The 23,415-nt window shown below is 45.1% G+C and overlaps 3 protein-coding genes across 3 annotated transcripts; 2 read left to right on the forward strand and 1 right to left on the reverse strand.

Annotated features, from left to right (window-relative positions):
* The first annotated feature begins 1,135 nt into the window (after positions 1 to 1,135).
* LOC109164959 (thaumatin-like protein 1b) lies at positions 1,136 to 4,518 on the forward strand. The gene is made up of 4 exons (XM_019313525.1): positions 1,136 to 1,542; positions 1,664 to 2,351; positions 3,959 to 4,047; positions 4,137 to 4,518. Exons 1-3 carry the CDS (start codon positions 1,479 to 1,481, stop codon positions 4,041 to 4,043), a joined length of 837 nt encoding a protein of 278 aa, XP_019169070.1. The 5' UTR covers positions 1,136 to 1,478; the 3' UTR covers positions 4,044 to 4,047; positions 4,137 to 4,518.
* Positions 4,519 to 5,582: 1,064 nt separating this feature from the next.
* On the forward strand, positions 5,583 to 7,504 carry LOC109164957 (thaumatin-like protein 1b). Its single transcript, XM_019313522.1, has 4 exons — positions 5,583 to 5,651; positions 6,017 to 6,090; positions 6,200 to 6,872; positions 6,988 to 7,504. Exons 1-4 carry the CDS (start codon positions 5,647 to 5,649, stop codon positions 7,196 to 7,198), a joined length of 963 nt encoding a protein of 320 aa, XP_019169067.1. The 5' UTR covers positions 5,583 to 5,646; the 3' UTR covers positions 7,199 to 7,504.
* Positions 7,505 to 7,656: 152 nt separating this feature from the next.
* On the reverse strand, positions 7,657 to 9,934 carry LOC109164952 (protein NUCLEAR FUSION DEFECTIVE 4-like). Its single transcript, XM_019313516.1, has 2 exons — positions 8,626 to 9,934; positions 7,657 to 8,462 (listed from the first exon to the last, which is right to left on the reverse strand). The coding sequence occupies exons 1-2, from the start codon at positions 9,798 to 9,800 to the stop codon at positions 7,991 to 7,993; spliced, it is 1,647 nt and encodes a 548-aa protein (XP_019169061.1). The 5' UTR covers positions 9,801 to 9,934; the 3' UTR covers positions 7,657 to 7,990.
* Positions 9,935 to 23,415: the final 13,481 nt, after the last annotated feature.

Consider the following 23,415-nt stretch of genomic DNA (forward strand, 5'->3'; position numbering starts at 1 on the left):
TCTCTTTATTTTGAGCATATATCTAGTTAGGACTGTCCAAATGATGTGATTCAAGTAGCATTGCTCTTATTACACGAATCACATCTATTCATTTAAACTAACTTGCAAACACTCTACACTTTTATAATTAATCACCTACTATTCAACCTCCTTCCAATCCACTCATTGAGACAATATCCGATATGAGAATACCATCACACACACTCTATTCCACCACTTTAATTTTACACAACTTTCACAGTGAACAAAGGATGAATGGTGAACTCCATTCCAATCCATTTGGGAAACACCATGATGCTCAATTCATTCACTGCCATCTGTACTTGGGGTACAAATTAAATTAAAGTTACACTTCCATAAAAATGCTTCTTTTATAAAGCTATACATGAATTATTAATTGACAACCATAAATGCATGTCAACTTACAACTTTTCTTTAATTTTATGCACCATATCACCAACAAAAACAAAATTAAATATAGACGGTGGGTACTAGGTATATAATGTAACAAAAAAGAAAAAAAGTGAGCCCAATTACAAATTAAAGACCATAAAACAACAATAAGGTAGAAAAAAACCTTCACCGTCACCATTTTCTGGTACATACTGTAAGTGTGAACAAATTTTTGTATTAAACGTGTGATAACCAATAACTGAGAAAAGAATATGAGGTAACCAGATGTTGACTTTGGGCTTGCAAATGATCCCAGATAAGTGTTGCTCAATTATGTGCATCAATCATGTGATTCCAGATCCTGCACTAGTAGGAGGCCAGGTGGGTATTTTCGAGTGCTCTGCATATATATATATATGTGTGTATGCGCGCGCGCAATCCAATTATCAATTTAAGTTTTTAGTTGAGATGGAGCGACTGTTTTAATTTGATATCTGAGTTATCACGCTAAAGGAAAAGACTATGATCAACATACACATAATTGAGATAGAACACATGCTTCAATTTTGAACAATTGTAGTAGGATGTATATTTTTCTCTTACGGCGATTAGACTATGTTTGGACTTGATGATTTGAGACAGTGTTATTGGCCAAGTATCTTCACCTTTTGTTTTTCATATTTGCAGGACATAATATACGAGGGATATCCTATGAAGCGCCATCTTCCTCAATCCTCAACAAAACATACACACTAGCTTGTTGAATAAATAAAAAGATGGAAGAAAAATGGATGGGTAATATAATTTTGAAATGGCAAAATCATGGAATATGCTAAAACCTCCCAAGAGGTCACCACTCCACTCCCTTCCTTTTACTCTGTTTTCTTTATCTTTCTTCCTAAGCTTCCTTCCTTACTTGTTTCAAAAAGAAAATTCCTGTGAGCACAAAAATAATCCGGCCTGATGAAAAAGAGAAAGAATTAAAGTAGAAAACCAATTAGTAAAAGCAACCAAAAGCTCTTAACTCTTGAATCAATCAAACATAAACTTTCTTTCTCTCTCCAACTCACACTCGTCCCAACCGAATGGGTCGTCTCCTCGCCGTCGCCTGTCTTTCTCTTCTCCTCTCTACGTGCTGGTTCTTCTCTGGTAATAATCATTGCAACCATCTTGCTCTTACTAATTACTTTTGATTCATTCTGCTAAAGTTATTTCCTTTTAGATGTTTTCATCGAAATCTTTGATGATTAAAAAAAAAAAAAAACTACAGAAGTGCAGTCAACGACGTTCAAGATAGTGAACAAGTGCCGGCAAACAGTGTGGCCTGGAATTCTGACGGGCGCCAACCGTGCAATATTATACCCGACGGGATTTAAGCTCAAGAGCGGCAAATCCAAGACTCTTTCGGTGCCCAGATCGTGGTCGGGTCGGGTATGGGGGCGAACCCTCTGTTCTAATGATTCTTCGGGTAAGTTCAGCTGCGTCACCGGCGATTGCGGCTCCGGGAAGGTACAGTGTGCCGGTAGTGGGGCTATACCCCCAGCCACCTTGGCTGAGTTCACTCTTAATGGTGACCAGGGCCTCGACTTCTATGACGTCAGCCTGGTGGACGGCTACAACCTCCCGATGCTGATTGTGGCCAAGGGCGGCAAGAGCGGAGGCTGCGCCTCCACCGGTTGCTTAGTGGACTTGAACGCTGCGTGCCCTTCGGACTTGAGGGTGGCGCGTGGCAGCCAGGGTGTGGCCTGTAAAAGCGCGTGCTTGGCATTCAACCAGCCCATATACTGCTGCAGCGAAGCGTACGCGACGCCGGACACTTGTCACCCCTCCACGTACTCGCTCTTCTTCAAGCATGCCTGCCCGCGATCTTACAGCTATGCCTACGACGACCACACTAGCACCTTCACCTGCGCCGGCGCCGATTACTTGATCATGTTCTGTCCGCCACCTTATACTAGGTCAGTTTACCTCAACTAACATTCCCCTTCTAATTTTACTCTCCCTCCCGCATTTCATGACTTCAATTCATGTTCTGGCTGCAAATTGCATATTTCAATCAGTTTTAGCTGGAAGCTTGTGCTTAATCTTTGTGGTTTGGTGTTAAGTGCCAAAATCCTGCGGGCTTATAAACACTCAATTACAAAGATTTGATCTTTTTCATGGAAATATGGCAGAATATAGAAACAAGTCAACCAACTTTCATATAGAGCCTATTTGACATGATGCCAGTAATTTGGCAAACTGGAGAATAAGAGAACAAGTAATTAAAGAAGAAAATATTCCATGCCTCATCAGGGTTTCCCTCTAACCTCCATGTAGCCAAATTAAAAAGAGTAGTTGAAAATTCTAGCCTTTAAAACATGCCATCTCAAGCATTTTGGTTGACTTGATAGTATTTGCATACAGTTAAAGAGCTAATTAGGCATTCTCATTAAACCAGATTGTCAAGTTCTTGGTTGCAGTGGCATTATATACAGGATAAAAATGTGTTTTGTTTTGCTTGGGCCTTGAGGAAGAGAAAACTAGAAAGTAGGCAATGCATGACTGGTAGATTGATAATGCCATCCATCCCACATGGCCACATGGTAGGTAGTTGCCAATTGGGAGCATTTGTATTCATATTAGGAAAGTATTGCCAATGCATTGATTTTACTTTACTTGAATAGACTCTAGTATGCCATTTTAGTGTTTTCCTGTCTAGCAAGTTGGGAATTATCTAGAGATGAGGAAAGTTGCACCCTGTATTAGACTATTAATCACTCACTCATCCTTCAAGTCTGCTCTCCTGTATTAGTCAGTCAATCAGCAAATTAAACCAGGAAAAAAAGCTTGTCTGTTCCAAAGGCACAAACATGCCAAGTACCTATAGCACTCGTTCTCATCTAGCTTTTCTGTACTATAACCTTCCAGATTGGAGAGCTTATACAATCAAATATCCCATGCCCTCATCAGAGGTTGCCAATTGTATTGATTAAATTTTCATGGTTGATGTCCCATGCTTGGTGAAACACATTTTTTTGCCTGTTATAGACACTTGCATATTCCCTCATTTCGCTGCTACACTTGACCAGTGTTATCCACGTTCCATTGGTAGGGGTTTTACATTATATTCCAGAAATAATCTATTGCTTCAATTAAATGCTCTTCTGAAGTAAAGCAAGCAAGATCCCTTTGCCAAGAAGAATAAATCTATTGGTGTTGGATGCCTGTGGAATTATAGTAATTAATGTCTGCCTGGACACAAGTCTTTAACTATGTCATATATATAGTATCTTAACAATCCTTAAAGAAATTGTGGAATCTAATCTAGAGGTGGGTTAATCTAAGAAAATAGATGGTTTGATTTATTTTGTCATTGCTGATGCAGAAACAATTTTTCTTTCTCCCCCAGACAAAGGATTACTGTGATTTATTGGATTTGGATGTTTATAAATTTCCTTGTATCAAATTTCATTCCACCTCTTATATAGTTTGAACTATCACGTATCATACACTTGTACACACACCAATTGATTTGTAGAAGCAACATAGTGTAAGTAGTTCACACGAGAAACTATTTTTGCAGCCAGAAAGTGCTCTCAGCACGGAAGCAGGCCGCTGACTTGCCATTAGTTAATGAAACTATGTTATACCTTGGAAGGCGCCATTGAAGTGGTATGTTCTACATGGCTTTGGCTTCAGTTCAGTACACATTAAAGCCTCTGTTGGCCTGTAACTAACCTTGGTGAGTTTACTTCATTCAGGTTGATTTTAGAAACCGCAATTGAAGGAAAGACGAGGGAATTGAATGCTGTCTGGTTCCTTGTTGTGGCCAAGCTAGCTAGCTTTCTGGATATCCTGGTAAAACGATTTCTGTACATTTTACATTACAGCCTACAGGGATGATCTATTGGACACTGGTACATGAAGAATTTCCTTTTGAAAGGGAGTTAACCAATTTTGGTTGGATAGATCGATCGATCTTAGGATAGAACAACGACATTTGTCATTACTGGATTATATTATATGCATTCTCAGTTTTTAGCTGCGCTGTTGGTTGCTCTGTGTATGGCATATAATATCTGGTGCAACAAATCTTGTAAAGTTGGCAAATGTTATATTAATTACTACATGTTTACATCATCATTATTATGTGTAAAACTTGCCAACAATATAATACTCTTCTTCTTCTCTCAAATATTACCTACAGAACCATTAAGCTAAGTAATACCCCACTCCGTAGTAATTACATTACAACCATAGATGAGTATTGGCGTGCAAATTTGAATAATCTTTTATATTTCCTTTTCCAATCCATTAGATAATTTATATATTTATATTTAATCAAAAGTAATGGGAAAACGCGGTGGAAAGAGACAACGTTTTCTTGCAAAAGTTGAGTTCTGCACGAAAAGTAAACAACTTAACGTTTCAAATTTTATTTTGCTTTTTAATTGTTTCTTTTTCCGTCTTCCCCGCCTATTTTCTCTTTCTTATTTGATCCATTTATTCGATTTTTACAATAATTGTACCGGCAGAAAGAGTCAAAGTGTACAGCTGGAAACATTGCAGAATCATGAAAAGAAGAGATGCGGTGCATTTGGGTCTAGGGAGGGAATCCGAGGTCCACCCATCATATATTCATATCCCCAGTCCCCACACACCCTTGCAATATAATGTTGTCACAGGTCGGGTGCGGGACCCTTAGAATTGGGGTTCAATCTTTTGAAAGAATATAATATTGTTAACAACAGTTCACACTAAACCTTGACTTTGGAAATTAAAAGATGATGCTATTTCATAAAGAGACCCTAGAAGGTATTGCAATTGGTTGGAGTTTCACCTTCCCCGAGAGAAATTCGTGATAAGCTGAATGCCAATAGAGAAATTTATGTGTCTGCTAACGTTAGACATTAGCGTTAGTTGAGTAACCTCCCCTTCCTTCTTCCCAAAAAAAAAAAAAAAAAAAAAAAACTACTTGGTACCAAATGTCAACAAAAATAAACAACTTTTGACAAATAAAACTGCTGTCCTTGCCTAAAATGCCACATGTTTCAACCTAACACTGCTACAACAATGACTCTTCAATTCTGCAATTTAATACGGACTAATAATAATAAAGATCCCCATGTTTTGTGGGATCAAAATATCACTTTCAATCTGATCTCCCAAACCACGCCAAGGCCCATCCCTCCGATATGATTAATTGCTGCATTAAATTACTGGTTATAGCTAGCATGCATTAATATATGGCAAAAGATATTTAAAAATATAATGCCACAAAATGAGCATATATGGTGCCAAAATTAAGGATGCAGTACTGCGTGGCTGCATGCATTTTCTCCTTTCTCATTCCACGCACATTCTGCTTTCTATTTTCCCAACATCCCTTAATAATAAATCTAACTTTAATTTGGTGTTCGTTTATATTATGGGTATAATAATAATAATAATAATAATGACCGTACCCCTTAATAATAGCTGCTGAAATCATTAGCCATTCCTCGATCATCAGTTTTAGTAAGTGCAGGCCAGGCAGGGCAATCTGTTCCCCTTCGATTCCCTGGCCTGCTTCTCCCCTCTCAGCTCCTACCTGCACCTTTCTCCTTCTCTAGTATAGTTTAGTATAGTCTAGACAGATAAAACATCTGCGCATGTCTTCTTCTCCAACCTTCTTTTTCAGCTTCTTTCTAGCTTTTCTCATACTTACTCCTCGTGGTAAAAAACAGACCGTCTCTTTCATTCTATTTTCTTCTCGCATTTAATTTCCATTATTGTATTTGCGGGTGGGTAGACATGTGATATATTTTTTTTGTTGTTGGTTCAGGTGGTGTTTTAGGTGCTACATTTACGTTTGTGAACAAATGTGAATACACAGTTTGGCCGGGGATTCTAGCAAATGCCGGCAGTCCTAGTCTTGAGAGCACTGGATTTGAGCTTCCAAAGGACTCTTCGATCGCCTTCACTGCTCCCACTGGATGGTCCGGCAGGTTCTGGGGCCGGACGGGGTGTAACTTTGACGAGTCGGGCTCGGGTTCGTGCGCAACAGGGGACTGCGGATCCGGTGAGGTGGAATGCAACGGCGCCGGAGCAGCGCCGCCTGCTACACTTGCGGAGTTCGCTCTTGGAACTGTGGGGCAGGACTTCTATGATGTCAGCCTGGTGGACGGCTACAATTTAGCCATGGTGATAGAAGCGTCGGGAGGATCGGGTATGTGCGCCACCACGGGTTGCGTCACGGATGTCAACCAAATTTGCCCTGCTCAACTGAGACTGAACGGCGGGCAGGCGTGTCGGAGCGCTTGCGAGGCTTTCGCGAAGGCGGAGTATTGTTGCAGCGGCGAGTACAACAGTCCCACAACGTGCAAGCCGTCGGTGTATTCGGAGATGTTCAAGTCGGCGTGTCCCAGGTCGTATAGCTACGCTTATGACGACCCCACCAGCACTTTCACTTGCAGCACTGCGGATTATACGCTCACATTTTGTCCTTCCTTGCCAAGGTACGTAATTACTAATTAATTAATAAAACCAACCAAAATTAGAGATTTCCCATTATTTTGGTAGGTAGAACGTGGTACTTTGTTTAAATGGACATATATTATATATACATGACAGTCAAAGATCTTCAAAGGAAACAATGCCCACGACGACAAGTACAAGTGGTGGTGGGACAGGAATGGAATCGAGATCGAGGTCAGGAGGAACAGGGATGGGCGATGGATCGTGGTTGGCTGGGTTAGCCATGGGCGATTCAACAAGGATTTTGGCAACTTCTGGTTTGCATTATTGTATTTGTGGTGTCATTTTCCTATTCCTCTTCTTGTAGTAGGTATTAGAAATTAAAATGGTGTGGTGTTCGGTGTTCATGCTCATTATTATATTATTACCTTTAGTGTTCTCCTTTAATTTGATTTTTGTATGTTGTGTACTACATTATATTAGTTAAATATTGGTGGAAAATATGAAGCAGCAGATGCAACTGCCCCCTGGAAAGGAGATGTCGATGGGCTAAATTCTTTTGAAAACATTGGAATTGGCGAATTGCCTTTGCGGAAACTTTACGTTGTGGCATTTTTATTATTTTTTTTTTAAATTAATAGTGTGTGGACTGTAAAGGGTCGTTGTTTGTGAACGAAAAATAATGGGTTTTGTTAAACGGTGGCTGGCATGTGGTTAAAATGCAGGCCGTGACACCTAAATCAATAAAATGTGCAGATCACAAAGAAGAAATGAAAATAATTTGGTTCCATCCACACTTTACTTGCCATATAACTTCTTGTTCTCTAAATTGCAATTGCATACAGTACTGGACTTGGATGGACCACTCAAACCCAACCCAAGCCAAATCCTACTAAATTGCATGTATTATCCCATCATCAGTTATTGATTCTCTGATTTTATATTTCACAACTCACTAACAAAACACTTATAAGGAGAGGAGCCAAGCATCTTGTGCTCTGCTCAAAAGGCACCTAGGTCTTTCTTGACTATTATTCTAATATACATATAATATATAACAGTAGGAAAAAGAATCGATTATTCATTCCATTCCATTCATACAAATTCAAATGGATCAAACAAATTTTTTTGGGGGAAATAAACCGGCCGACATGAGAGCTCAAGACAAGGAAGGTGCAGTCTTCTTGGCTTTCCTAGCTGCATAAATCTTGGAATAAAGGGCTCTGGTTCGGATGGAAAGTAGGACGTCCAGTCCAAAACCAACCACACACGCAATAGCCATCACTATAAACACCAGCCTATAGCAGTGTGCGCCGACGCACGTATTGCCGCCGCCGGCAGTCTGAGTAGCCTCGGCATCGTATAACAGTCCGGCGAGCAAACCGGAGAAGAGGAATGATCCCAGTGGAAGGTTGATGATGAGAACGTTGTAAATGAGGCCGTAGTACTTGAGGCCAAAGAGTTCAGATGCAGTCGGCACCGTTACAGCAAGACGAACTCCATAGCAAATTCCGACTACAATGGACCCCACGTACAGTGAGCCCGGCAGAGCCATGGCCATCATTATGTATCCAACCGCCATTATAATCTGTGAAGCTGCGTTCCATACCGGCCTGGGTGTTCCAGCTTTCCTGCAAATTCATTGCACCATCCCAACATTAAAAACTAATAATTAACAATTACTAGAAAGTCAATTAAGGTGGTCCAAAAAGTTGACGTAGAAAACCATGGGCGGCAGCACCTAGTATAGATTGCTTAAAGATTAAGATTAAATGGTGTGATGAACTAACTTACTTGATGAAGTATTCTGAAACGGAACCAGAAAAGATGCGCCCAAAAAATCCCCAAATGCTGGTGAGCGAAACAAAGATTGAAACGTCTGCATAACCAAGAGCCAATCCCATCTGTCCCATGTTATTCATCACCGCTAATCCTGTTCCCACTCCACACAGAAATGACACAAACAGTATCCAAAAGTCAACCGTCTTCATGGCCTCGAAGATTGTATGGTCTTCCCCAATGACGGGTGGCGTCTTTACCGCATCATTCACTGCCGCCGGCGGGGCTGGGACACGGCTCTTCTCCACCGGATGTGTTTCTTGAGAAAGTAAAGGCTGGGTGGGATTTGTTTCTACGTCCAAACCATTGGAATTGGAATTGGAACGAAGATAATTCTTGATAGTAAGGTAAACCGGAAGTGACAGAGGAGAAGCCAAGAGAATCAAAAGAATAGCAGCAAAGACTTGGGAAAACAGACGCCCGTGAGGCGCTGATACATCAAACACCAAAAGATAAACCGCAATTACGATGGCAATGATGTTAACTACCCCAAAGTATTTCACTTCCTCTTTCTCCTCTGCGGCGGTGGACGACGGCGGGACTTCACGGAGGAAAAAAACGGCGGCGAGGCAAACAACAAAAGGGACGACCGCGAGCATGAGCAAGAATTTTGCAGGGTCATCCGCGAAGAGAGCGGAGCAGAGGTCAGTGAAAATGGCGGTACTCAAACCGACGTAACCTTTCAAGATCCCGGAGACGGGACCCCTGTTTTTCCTGAAATTGCGGATGCATGTAACCAGGATGGCGGTGTTCATCCAAGTAGTGCTGTTGCCTCCCATACACAGAAAAATGCACATGGCCCAATAAGGCAGAGGCTGGATGCGGCCGCTCACCACCAGCCATTGGACGCCGTAGCCTATTAAGCCTTCGACGGAGCCGATGAGGAGAATAACGGGAGTGGACAAGCGGTCGGAGGCGATGCCGGCGAGGAGGCCAAAGGCTTTCCCGACGTCTTTAGCCACGGAGAGGTTGTTGAGTTGGAGCTGAGTGAGGGCCATGAGGGTCTTGAGGGCATCGGAGTAGTTAGAGAAGGTGTAATTGTTGCCGGAGATGGCTTGGACCCAAACGGCGGTCACAAAGCCAATCCATTTACTGGCCGTTGGCGAAGTGGAAGAGACTCCGAATCCCATCAAAATCAACGGACAAAGGTCTTTGGGGAATACAGAATAGAAAGGAAAGGGTAACAATTGAGGCGTGGCAAATGGGCTAGTTGGTTGTTAGTAACAGGTTATTATTATAGGACTTTGGAAAATGGGAAGACAGCGGCCTTCAATTTATAGAATTATTATTATTTACTGACCTTACCATATGCATGAAAAGTATAAGTCTACTTGCATCCCATAGATTAGTATAGACGCGGTTTGCCGGATTTGAGATTGAGCTTTCCCATCCTTCTCGATTCAAATTGAAAAAAAAAAAATAATAATAAAAAAATCCACATCAGTGACAAGTAATTCAAATGAAAAAATAAATAAATAAATTTCCTTAAAATAAACTTTCAAGTTGTAATTTAATTTTATAAGTCAAATCAAAACATAAATTTCAAAATATATTGTGATATTTTTTTTTTAAAGATGCAAGAGCCTGATTAATTAAATTTAAACTCCAAAAGTCTCGATACCCTTACAATTCATCATTGAAGAAAAGAATGAATTATTGTATAAGAAGTAATAATAAATTCATTGTATTCGCAATATTTTAAAATATTATTTCAATCACATTTTTAATTTAGAAAAGTTATATATGTTAATTCCAATATCATTATATTAGAATTCCATCACGCACTTTGTTCATTGAATGATACGTAATGTTGAATAATTATTCTCTAATCACAATCAACTCACTAAATATATACTCTTAGTGCAAAGGTTACGAAACTTTGTGTATTAGTATAACAATTGAATTTGAATATATTGAGTGAGTGAATATGATAGGTTGTTTGATATTAGTTATATATTTAGTAAAGAGTATAAAAGACAGGCTCAACTTGCATATACATAGACCACATATATATTTTAATTATTATCAGCAGTACAGTGAAAAGATAGATCCATAAAAACATCATTTGATTTTTATTTTTATTTTACTGATTGATATATGTAAATATTTGGATCATCACCAATATTCATTTAATTTCAATTAAATTATAATTGATTGAGCTGAGCAGATCTCTTAGTAGAAGAAGGTAATTAAATTCAGGTCACCCCACCAATAATATAATAAGATAAAGCAACATGCATTCGATTATTCAAATATTCCGATCCATCATATGAAGAGGCAAAAGGCAACATTATTTAATTTGATACTCCGTATTTGATAAGTGGCATCGCATATGTTAATAATAAGCACCCCATCTTATATTAGCATAAACTTTCTGCATTTTGTAAATTAATAAATTCTGTGATATTTTTATTTGTATGAATAGTTTATAAATTAGTGAAAATTGTATAAATATAATTTTTTAAACGAGTAAGAATATATATACATGTGTGTGTGATATTTATATAATTTTAAAATACTCACAATTCTTTACAAGATAATATATGTTATATATTTTCTTAAACATTTTCAGCCCAAATTAAAGAATCTAAGCCCTCATCGTTTGGATTTGAATCTATTACCACTCATTTGGAATGATAATTAAGATGTCATCATACGTAGTTGAAATTTATATTTATATATTCACACATGCATGCAAGGAATAATCAAACATGCATGAGTAGTACTATACATCTTTCATAATACTCACCTCTGATCTAACATAGCATTATATGATTGGATTTTTTTTTTTTTGGGCAGTATATTTGATTTTTAAAAGTCATAATAGTCCGTAAATTAATGAGCATCTAAAGTTTTATTTTCATATTAGCATGCATATACATTTAAGTGTGATAAATAACATTAGGGTCACACTTGTGTGAGACCGTCTCACGGATCTTTATTCGTGTGACGGGTCGAGCCCATTCAATATGCAAATGTAACATTAAATCATGAATAAAATGTTTGTTACTTACAAAGAAAAATATAATATTTTTATATTTGATGTAAAAATATTACTTTTTTCATTAAAAGTATTTTATTTTTCCTAATAAGTAATGTTGCACTTATAAAGACAATTTAATTTTGTGTTTGGAAACCCAAAAAATGATTTATGGATATCATTTTTCGGGTTTCTAATGTTTGTATGTACATGAAAAATCCATGTTTTCGTTGACTGAAGAAAATAAGTCCCTTTTGGCGGAAGTCATTTTCCGCCAACCACACAACAAGGTTTCCGGTGGAAACCAGTTGTCTTTTAAAAAAAAATCTTTAATAAATAAAATTATCTTTAATATTATTATAAATAAAATAATTAAAATGTTTAATTATACAATTCTACTCATTTTCAGAAAATAAACTAAAGACGCCAAAACAGTTTGTCAGAATGCATCCAAATTCCAAACACTAGAAATAAATTATGAGAAAAAGACTCATTTTCTAAAAAAACATTTACAAAAATTATTTTCATGATTTCCAAACGGACCCAAGTATTACATTTTCTTATATAAATAATAAACATTATATTATTGATTTAATATTACATTTACTAGTATAAGTATAAAGTATTACATTTCATATTAATTCGACATGTTTTACAGATTTGCCCGTAAAACAGACTCACACCCATTTTTGCCATAACATTATTCATCTAACATAAATGTAAATCAATGCAAATCAGTATATACAGGGCATACAAATCACTTAAACAGCCGTTATCAAAGACTCATCACAACAATATTAATTGCCAATATGTACGGCTTGTCGGCATGTGGGTCTGACTGGACCTTACAGCCTTGCCAAGTGCCAACAGACTTAAATAATAAAATAATTAATTTTATAAATATTCAAATTGAAAACGGAACTTTTTAGAAAAAAAAGTTAATGTAGATTTAATTCAAAAATCTTGTCTTTTTACTCAGCTGGCATGTAGTGACATCTCTCATATGGGAGCTTATGAGATCGAGTCTTAGTGAAGACATTATTAACTCTTTGTACTTCATTAGGTTTAGAATCAGTAGCATTCAAAAAAAAAAAAAAAAAAAATCTTGTGTTTTGGATTTCAAACTAGTTTTGAGGTGGTAAAGTTGAAATTAATGTTCTTGACACTGAAATTTAAGTACTCAATTATTAATGAAAATATAGTTTGAAGTCACTCATGTGAAATTAAATAAGAACTTAATGTAATTAATGGAGTTATAAATTAACCAAACTTATTAAATGATCCAAACAATATCTCTGATTTAGGCTCTGTTTGGCAGAGCTTATTTAAAAAATTATAGCTTATTTTATGCTACTAATAAGCTCTTAACTTAAAATAAGAGTTTATTTTGAAACGCTACCTTAGGTAGCGTTTCAATATAAGCTCCTAGCTTTCTAACTTTTTTTTTTTCCATCTTTATCGTTATTATTTTAAAGAAATGATATAATTTATCCTTCCCAATTAAAATCAATTTCTCTTCTCCTTTATCCGCAACTTTCATCGCAATATTATTATTATTATTATTATTATTATTATTATTATTATTATTATTATTATTATTATTATTATTATTATTATTATTATCATCAGATTGGTAAATATTGCTATTTCATTATGAGATGCTAGATCATGATTATGCTAATAGTTTTATTTCAAAATGTTAATTTTTTTTTGAAGATAAAATGTTAAATTTTAATATGTAAACAAACTAATTTAAATTTTATGAAGATGTTATTGGTTCTTTGTGTTTCAATAGGTTGAGAAAGTATATGAACAGATACTACAATGTAATAGAGCCAGTAACTTTCAAAAAAAAAAAAAATTTTATGAAGATGTCCTTTTTAGTCTTTTTACATTTATCAGCTTATCAAAAATCTAATTTTAGCAAACACTTTCAATCATAACAGCTAGCTTAACAGCTCTTCAGTTTTCAACTCCGAGCTTATAACTTTTCAGCTTTCAGCTCCTAACTTATAACTTTTCAGTTAGGTTTGCCAAACAGAGTCTTATTAAGATCAAGAATATAATTAGTATTTGGATAATTAAGTTGATGGGGTGAGAACCCCGGCCCAAAGAAAGAGGCCCAGAGAGAATGCATGGGCCGAGTCCAGGACTCGGCCCAGGTCCAAAGAGGGAGGCCCAGTTCAGAGACCGGAAGGACGGCCCAATACCAGGCGGGGACGAGGAGTCGGCCCAGGCCCGACCTAGGAGAGGACTCGGTCCGGAGAGCCGTTGAGGGAGCCTTCAGCACAGTTAAGACAAGGAGCCGTTGAGGCATTAAAGGCCGGGCTCGGTCCGCTAGTTATTAGCCAAAGAGAGCCGTTGGCAGAGTCTGTAACGTCGCCCAACGGCTCGGCGCATTGAATGTACCCTTTAAGTCGGCCATCATGAGCCTTTAAGACGGTAGAGGAGGAGCCACTATAAAAGGGCTCCTCCACCATTGTATGGGACAGATTCCAGAACCCGGAGAGGGAATAGACAAAGTACTATTAAGCATCATATTTTACTACTAAAACTCAAACCCTTTTGTGAAAGGTGTATCCACCAGCTATAGGTTGTGTTGGACCTCCTTGGGCCCGAAAACCCAAAAACCATCACTGGCGCCGTCTGTGGGGATCGAAACGAAGAGTCACGTGTCCTCTTGAGTGAGGCGAGTCCGAGGGACAATAGTTGAATCAGGCAAACTCCAGATATGGCAGGAAGCGAGGAACAGTCGAGCCGTCAAGACAACGGACGGGAGGCCGACTTGAGAAACCAGCTGAATAGGAGAAATGCCCGAAGCCAAGAAAACGAGACGACACCGCCGCCGACGCCGCAGAGAAACCCGCAAGCACCTCAAGTGCTGCTCACCCCGGAGCAGTTGCGCGCAATCGGGCGCGCCTGTGCGGAAGCAAGTCTAGGAGTGAGAGAACAGTCCATCACTCGCCAGCAGCAACGCGAGCTGCGACCGCCTCAGAGGCCAGACAACCGGCAATTGAGCCGACGGGCTGAAAGCCAGCCGGTGCAATCCGTTCATTCTCGGCTAGGACCCAGCGTCGGGCGTCGGTCGGCAAGAGAGCGATTAGGCTGGAGGGAGCCAAGTCGTGCCCCATTAGTCGTCCGCGACCGACAAGCTGCACGAGAAAAGAGCCGAACCAAAAGGGCCAGGACTGAGACTCGCCGCGTGGAGCAACCCCCTCGCAACCCTGCCCAACCGGCTGAGTCTGAAGTCGGCGAAAGCACGGAATCCACGGGAAATCGCACCCGGGAAAGGGTCGAAGTGGCCAACCTAGTACAAGAGGTACGAAATCTAAGAGAACGGATGGAGGGAAAAGCCAAATCCCCGGGGCGTACGTTGCTAACCGCCTTGCCCTTCTCGGACGAGGTCATGGCCTTCAAGATACCGGGCGACTTTAAGTTCCCGGAGCAAGCCACATTCGACGGATCAGGCGACCCGCGAGAACATCTATTAAGTTACCAAGCTAAGATGCAAGTCCTAGGAGTGCGAGATCCGGTCATGTGCCGTGCCTTCTTACCTACGCTGAAGGGGCCCGCCCAAAGATGGCTTGTAAGTCAGCCCCCAGGGTCGATCCACAGCTTTGAAGAACTGGCAGACCGCTTCATGAGCCACTATGCCGCTAACATCAAGCCACAGAAGGATCTGACGCACTTAGGCGACATCCATCAGGATGAAGGCGAATCCTTGAAAGCCTATCTTGCTCGCTGGCAGAAGGAGATCCAGTCGATAGAAGAGGTGGAGGACCAAACGGCGCTCACCTTCTTCATTGAATCTTTGCGATCCGGACAGCTGTATCGAGATCTAAGGGACAATCGCCCGGCGACATACGCGGAGGCTGTCCAGATGGCCAATAAGAGGGCCAACACAGAGCAGGCCATGAAGCATAAACGGCAGCGTGAGGTCGGTGGGTCCGCCAGCGGAAAAAGGACGCGGGTGGAAACGAGAGAAAGGCGTTCGGATGCCGCTCGGCGACCCGAGGTCAGGCGACCGTATGACCGACCCGTCGTTCGCACCTATCGGCCGGTTCCAGAGCAACCAGTCCGCGAAGTACAGGCGGTCGCCCCGCCTCCGCCTCCGCCGATGGACGACCGAGCAGCGGACGAGGATACGGGTAAGACTTCTAAATATTGTCGCTATCACAAATCTTATACTCACAGCACAGAAGAATGCTACTATCTAAAGAAGATTATGGAGGGGATCATCCAGCAAGGGACACCGCCCCCTAACCAATGGAAGCGAAGGTCGGCCGGTCGAGGAGGTGAGGAACCCGTCGCCAGCTCGGAAAACAGTCGAGGCAAGCAGCCGGCTTCCGAAGAAGACGAAGCCCAATGGCGCCAGAAGCCGGTCATTAACATGATAGTCGGCGGGCCGGAAGGCGGCGATTCCGCGAACACCCGAAAAGCCTAGGCTCGGCAGCTATACGTAGGAACAGTCTATGGTCGAGAAGAGAGCTCCAAAAAGACATGTCGGGAGCCCATCGTGTTCACCGATAAAGACCTGCCTGCCGGGGAAACCCCGCATCGAGACGCGTTGGTCATCGCCATGGACATCAACGGTGTGGTCGTCCGCCGAATCCTGGTCGACACCGGGAGCAGCGTCAACGTACTGTACCTGGAGACCTTTACCAAGATGGGGCTGACCCGAGAACAGCTCAGGCCCGTGAATACCCCTCTCGCCGGTTTCACCGGGGACTCGGTGGAGGCGGAAGGATCCATCACTCTTCCTGTAGAAATCGGCAGCTATCCGAACGTGCAACAGTTGAGCATGAAGTTCATCATGGTCGATCTAGCCTGCTCACACAACGCCATACTCGGCCGCCCGGGTTTGGAAGATCTTGGGGCTCTGATCTCGATCGAACATTTGTGCCTGAAATTCCGCACGCCGAGCGGAATAGGAACGGTGCGTTGTGACCGCAAGGTCGCCCGCGACTGTTATCTGCAGGCGTGTAGAGGTATGGGCAAGTGTGGGATGCAGGTCCATGAGATCACCGAGAGGCCCCCTAAGAAAGCAGTGATACCACGCCCGGAGCCGGCCGTCGAGCTAGAGGAAGTTGAAGTGGACCCAGCGCAGCCAAGCAGGCGAGTGAGAATCGGAGTCGGCCTTTCGGAGAAGTTAAAGGGGGAAATCACGAGAGTACTCCAAGAGCACCGGCTGGTCTTCGCCTGGGGCCCAGAAGATATGCCCGGCGTAGATCGATCGGTCATATCGCATCGACTCGCCGTAGACCCGGAGCACCGACCGGTCGTGCAAAAGAAGCGATATTTGGCAAACGATCGGCGGGAGTTTGTGAAGAAAGAAGTCAGCACGCTGTTAGCAGCCGGACACGTCCGTGAAGTCAAGTACCCGGAATGGTTGGCTAACGTGGTCCTTGTGCCCAAGCCCCCGACGTGGCGAATGTGTGTAGACTACACAGATCTTAACAAGGCGTGCCCAAAGGATCCGTTCCCTCTGCCCCGAATCGACCAGCTAGTCGACGAGACGGCCGGGTCAGCGTTGCTCAGTTTTATGGATGCCTTCAGAGGGTACCATCAGATATTCATGCACCCGGCAGACGAGGAGAAAACCGCCTTCCTAACTCCGGACGGAGTGTATTGCTATCGGGTCATGCCATTCGGACTCAAAAATGCCGGGGCTACGTACACCCGAATGGTCGCCCGGCTATTCCACCACCTGCTAGGAAAGTCAATGGCCGCGTACGTCGACGACATGCTCGTCAAGAGTCAAGAGGAGGACAAGCACGCGGAGGATTTAGCCGACTGCTTTAAAGTAATGATAAAATATAACCTCCGACTGAACCCCAAGAAGTGTGCGTTCGCCGTCCAGGGCGGTAAATTCTTGGGCTACATGGTCACCAAACGAGGCATTGAGCCTAACCCAAAGAAAGTACGAGCCATCCTCGACATGCAGCCTCCTACCACTATCAAGGACCTACAACGCTTGACCGGACGACTGGCCGCCCCCAGCCGTTTTCTGAGCAAATCGGCGGATAAGACTGTGCCTTTCTTCGAAGCCATGAAGAAGAAAGAGGGATTCGCTTGGACCGCCGAATGCCAACAGTCGTTCGAGGAATTAAAACGATATCTGTCGACTCCCCCAGTACTGTCTACCCCCCAGGAGGGCGAGCCCTTACTGTTGTACCTCGCCGCCTCGGCCAAAGCGGTAAGTTCGGTGTTGGTTCGAGAGGAGGACCGAGTCCAGCACCCGGTTTACTATGTAAGCCGCTCACTGAAAGCTGCCGAGACACGGTACACTGCCCTGGAAAAGATCGTATATGCCTTGGTGGTCACCGTTCGCAAGTTGGCGCCCTATTTCCAAGCCCATATCGTCCGGGTCCTGACGGATCAACCACTCGGGAATGTACTACGGAACCCCTTGTCTTCCGGCCGGCTAGTGAAGTGGGCCGTCGAGCTAACTCAATACGGGATCGAGTACCAACCCAGGCCCTCCGTAAAAGGCCAAGCTTTGGCCGACTTCCTGGTCGAGTGTACGGCGAGCGAGGAGGAGAAGGAACGTGCCTCGGAGGGCACCCCGGGCGAGTGGTGGGAGATGCATGCGGACGGAGCATCAAGTCGACAGCACTGCGGAGGCGGCGTTGTGCTCATCACTCCGGAGGGATTTCGGCTGTATTACGCCCTAAGATACCTGTTCCCTGCATCAAATAACGAGGCCGAGTACGAGGCAGTATTGAATGGCCTCCGACTCGCCAAGGGTCTAGGAATCGAACGGCTACGAGTCAAAACCGACTCCCGGCTAGTAGTCGGGCAAATCTCGGGTGCGTGCGAAGCTAAGAACGCGAGGATGGCGTTGTACAAAGAATGTGCCAACAAGATGTTGAAGGGATTCGAAGCTTATGAAATAGAATACATATCCCGGGCGGACAACGTAGAGGCCGACATCTTGTCAAAAATCGCCCTGGAAGGGGTGCCGGACCGCTTAATAAAGATTTGCCAGAAGGAGGAGCTAAGTCGGCCGAGCGTCGAAGAGGCGCCGCTAGATGTCCAGCAAGTAAGCATCGAAGGGTGGAATCGAGAGAAAAACCCGGAGATGTTCTGGATAGATGACATCCGGCGATTCAAGGAAACAGGCGAGTTGCCAGCTGACCCATCAGTCGCCGCAAGGGTTCGACGGAAGGCTCCCGCTTTTCGGATCGTAGACGGAGACCTATATAAACAGTCGTTCGGAGGGCCCTTGTTGAAATGCCTACTTAAGCCTGAGGCCGAGAAGGTAATGGATGAAACCCACAGAGGCATTTGCGCTGCGCACCAGGGTGCTCACACGCTCGCCCGAAAATTGGTCGTTCAAGGGTATTACTGGCCGACCATGATGCGAGATTGCGTTGAACGGATGTCCAAATGTGGCGTTTGTCAGGCATTCGCCAGGAAAGATACTCGGCCAGCCACCTTCTATACACCGGTCACCACGGCCATTCCCTTCGCCAAATGGGGAATAGACCTGTTGGGACCATTACCCGTCGCCCCGGGAGGATTGAAGTTTTGTGTCGTGGCCATCGATTACTTCACCAAGTGGGTCGAGGCGGAACCTCTGGCTACCATCACCGAGTACCAGTGTCGACGTTTTCTGTGGAAAAAGGTGATCTGTCGCTACGGTTTGCCCGAGCACATCGTCAGCGATAACGGGCGACAGTTTGATTGCCAGGCGTTCGCCGAATTCTGCCGCCGACACGGTATCAAGCATACCAAGGTATCGGTGGCCTACCCCCAGGCAAATGGACAGGTGGAGAATGTGAACCGAACCCTGGTCGATGGGGTCCGGAAGAAACTCGAAGACATCCGAGGAAACTGGGCGGACGAGCTTGATCGAGTCCTTTGGGCCTATCGCACTACCCAGCGGCGAGCGACGGGAGAGAGTCCGTTCTCGCTCGCATACGGATTTGAGGCCAAGGTTCCCGTCGAAGTGGTCGAACCCACCTACCGGGTTCACACCTACTCGGACGCAACAAATGAGGAGAGCCTGCAGATTGAGAAAAATTTTCTAGAAGAAAGAAGGGAAGCCGCGAGTGCGCGAATGGCTGAGTACCAGCAGGCAGTGAAAAGATACCGCGACCGCAGAACTCGCCCGCGAACCTTCCAGGTTGGCGACCTAGTGCTGCGGGATCGACAAGCCAGCCAGCCCACCGAAGGAGGCAAGCTCGCGGTCAAGTGGGAAGGACCGTACCGCATCGCGACCGTAGTTCGGGCCGGAACTTACAAGTTAGAGACCATGGAAGGCAAGCTTATAGACCGTATATGGAATGCAGCACATTTGAAGAGGTTTTATCAGTAGCCCATGATAGGCCATGTATGAACTCAAAGACTTCAAGAAATCTGAATAAAAGTGCGTGGGTTGCAGTCAATCGTCCCCAGGGACTCGGCAAGTATATATAGAAACGCCGGGGCACTGACCCTAAACCGTTTCTGAGAACAGAAAAAGCCTAAAGGAGTCGCCTCGACTGAGGGACTCGGCAAGAGAAAGATAGGAAACAAGGGCCCAGACCCTTAGACGTTTCCGTGAAAAAGCCAAAAGGAGTCGCCTCGACTGAGGGACTCGGCAAGTATATATAGAAACGCCGGGGCACTGACCCTAAACCGTTTCTGAGAACAGAAAAAGCCTAAAGGAGTCGCCTCGACTGAGGGACTCGGCAAGAGAAAGATAGGAAACAAGGGCCCAGACCCTTAGACGTTTCCGTGGAAAAGCCAAAAGGAGTCGCCTCGACTGAGGGACTCGGCAAGTATATATAGAAACGCCGGGGCACTGACCCTAAACCGTTTCTGAGAACAGGAAAAGCCTAAAGGAGTCGCCTCGACTGAGGGACTCGGCAAGAGAAAGATAGGAAACAAGGGCCCAGACCCTTAGACGTTTCCGTGAAAAAGCCAAAAGGAGTCGCCTCGACTGAGGGACTCGGCAAGTATATATAGAAATGCCGGGGCACTGACCCTAAACCGTTTCTGAGAACAGAAAAAGCCTAAAGGAGTCGCCTCGACTGAGGGACTCGGCAAGAGAAAGATAGGAAACAAGGGCCCAGACCCTTAGACGTTTCCGCGAAAAAGCCAAAAGGAGTCGCCTCGACTGAGGGACTCGGCGAGAGAAAGATAGGAAGCAAGGGGCCAGACCCTTAGACGTTTCCGCGAAAAAGCCAAAAGGAGTCGCCTCGACTGAGGGACTCGGCGAGAGAAAGATAGGAAGCAAGGGGCCAGACCCTTAGCCGTTTCCAAGAGAAAAAGCTGAAAGGAGTCGCCTCGACTGAGGGACTCGGCAAGAAAGAGTTGGGAGACAAGAGCCCAGGCCCTTAGTCGTTTCTCGGAGGAAGCATGAAAGAGTCGCCTTGACTGAGGAGCTCGGCGAGGAAAAAGTAAAGTTCAAAGCCTTAGAAGAATGCCAATATTAAAAGAGCCCAAGGGCAAATTCCGTGAAAAGAGATGAAAAAGCTGTTTCTTTATTAAAATACGGCCGATAAGGAGGCCAGCCCTTACAAAAAGAGGGTCTATTCTAAAAAGACCCTAGTCTACAGTGGAGGGGGTACCGACGGCGACCCCTTCAACTTGCGCCCCCGCCGATGGTCCAACAAAGGGAGCAGAGGAAGGGTCCTCCGCCTGAGGAAGGGACTCGGGAAGCTCTGGAGGCGTCGCCGCAGGAAGAGTCGCCGGGTCAGTAGGCGCAGTCGGCCCATCAGCGTCCAGCACCGGCTTGAGGCCCCAGCTCTCGGGAGTGAACGAAGGATCGCGGGCCAACAAGGTGGCGTGAATCTCCATCTGCGCCTCGCGGAAGCCGAGGCGGTAATCTCGCTCGCCCAGGTCGAGGAGGAAGTCGTCGCCCTCCGGGGTCGCCAGCCACTCCTTGGCCACCTCTCTCCTTCGAGCTGCCACCGCCGCCTGCACATCCGCCTCGAAGGCCGCCGACTTCTTATAATCTGCGACGGAAGTCGCGGCGATCGTGGCCACTTTGCCCTTCTCCTCCTCCCATTGACGGGTGACCCTCAGCAGCTCGGCGTTGTGCACCTCCACCATCTTGAGTTGCTTTGCCTGCTCTTCCAGAAGAGATTCCTCCGTCTGGCGCTGCTTGGCGGTCATGGCCCGCATATCGTTCCTAAAGCCCTGGAACCGATTGCCCAGTTCCATCTGGAGGGCGAGGTCCTGCACACCCAACCGTCAGTCGAACAGAAAAGGAAAGAAATGAGGGTAAACAGAGGGAAAGGCCGAATGAGTGACACTTACGCGATACGACTGCCGGAGCAAAGCCTCGATGATGAACCCGTCGCCAAGAGCACGGGTCGACTCCACATCCTTTGGCAAAAGGACATCCTTGCACCACTTGCGAACGGAGGTGTTGCCCATCCAGATTTGGGCGTCTTCGTCCACCTCATGGCACAGCCTGATCCTCTTCGGAGCCGGCCCCTCCGTAGGCTCAGCAGGCCGCTTGGAACTCAGACTCTCAGTAGAGGGAGGAGGCGGCTGCCGACTGGGCGATACCACGGGCGAAGGTGTGAGGTCGACCACGTTGTGGGAAGACGCAGGAGTCGGCCGGACCGCCGGCGATGGCTGAGATGAGGACGCAGCGGCCGGACCTGTGGAACGTTGCGTCAGGCGACGCCTCATCTTTTCCGCCCTGTTTGCCATCTCAGGAGTCGGTTCGATTGCTTCGCCGGAGCTGGAGGTATCGGAGTCGTACGGACCTGTAAAAGAAATACACTCACTTGTGAGTGTTCCCGTGGAAAACAAAAAGCAAGACGAGAAGGAAGAGGAAAGAGACGCTACCTATGGTGGCGGCGCCCTCCGGCAGAAGGCCATGCTTGGCCATGGCCCGGACTCGAGACCAGTACTTAACGGAGTACGGCCCGAAGCCCTTCAAGAAGTCGCCGCCCATGACAGCATCCTCCGTAAAGACGGCGCGCCGAGAGCAGGGCTTGAAAAGAGTCGCCGGCCAAAGGGTCGGAAAGGTGAAGGAAGAGGAGCGAGGTCGGACGAAGAAATAAAGGGGCTTCCACTCCTTTATCGAGTCGGACAACCCCTCGAAAAGTTGACGTCCCGGACGGGCGGCGACTTGGATAAAGCCGGGCGAGTGAGAGCCGACCTTGTTCACGGTAAAAAGGTACCGGAATAGGTCCAAATCTGGCTCGCACTTCCACCAATGGCAGAGATTGATGAAGCTGGTCAGGAGTCGGTGAGAGTTAGGCACTAACTGGCCCGGGACCAAGTTATAATGCCGGAAGAGAAGCGAAAGAAATGGGTGTGGGGGCACTCGGAAGCCGAATGCAACCGAGTGCAAATGGATACCCACAAAACCCTCCGGCGGGTCGTGGATAGGCCGGCCCTCCGCCGCGACGACCATGGCCGAAGGGCCCAGCAGAAAGCGGGCCATATCCAGGTCCGCCGCTGTGGCCGACGATGGAAGACCGGACGACCGGACAACCGAGTCAAACTTGCCTCGCGGCCGTATAACGCCGCCCGGCAAAGCCGCCACCGTAGTTAACGGGGCTGGGCTCATCGGAGTGGCCGCCCCAGAAGAAGAAGGGGCTAAGAAGGAAGAAGAAGACACCGCCTGGAAGTCCGCCGGCATTTCCAGACGGCGGACGACGGAAGAAGAAGAAGAGGACGACGGAGAAGTCCCCGCCGGGTTGTCAAAGGACGGCCGGCGGGAGGAAGAAGAAGAATGAGAAGAGGAAGACATTACTTACAGATTGAAGCTGAGGCTGGGAGGGCGATGAAAGAAGCAGAAGCTTGGTAGGAGAATT

The sequence above is a fragment of the Ipomoea nil genome, unplaced genomic scaffold, assembly GCF_001879475.1.
Source record: "Ipomoea nil cultivar Tokyo-kokei standard unplaced genomic scaffold, Asagao_1.1 scaffold3069, whole genome shotgun sequence".
Classification (NCBI taxonomy): domain Eukaryota; kingdom Viridiplantae; phylum Streptophyta; class Magnoliopsida; order Solanales; family Convolvulaceae; genus Ipomoea; species Ipomoea nil.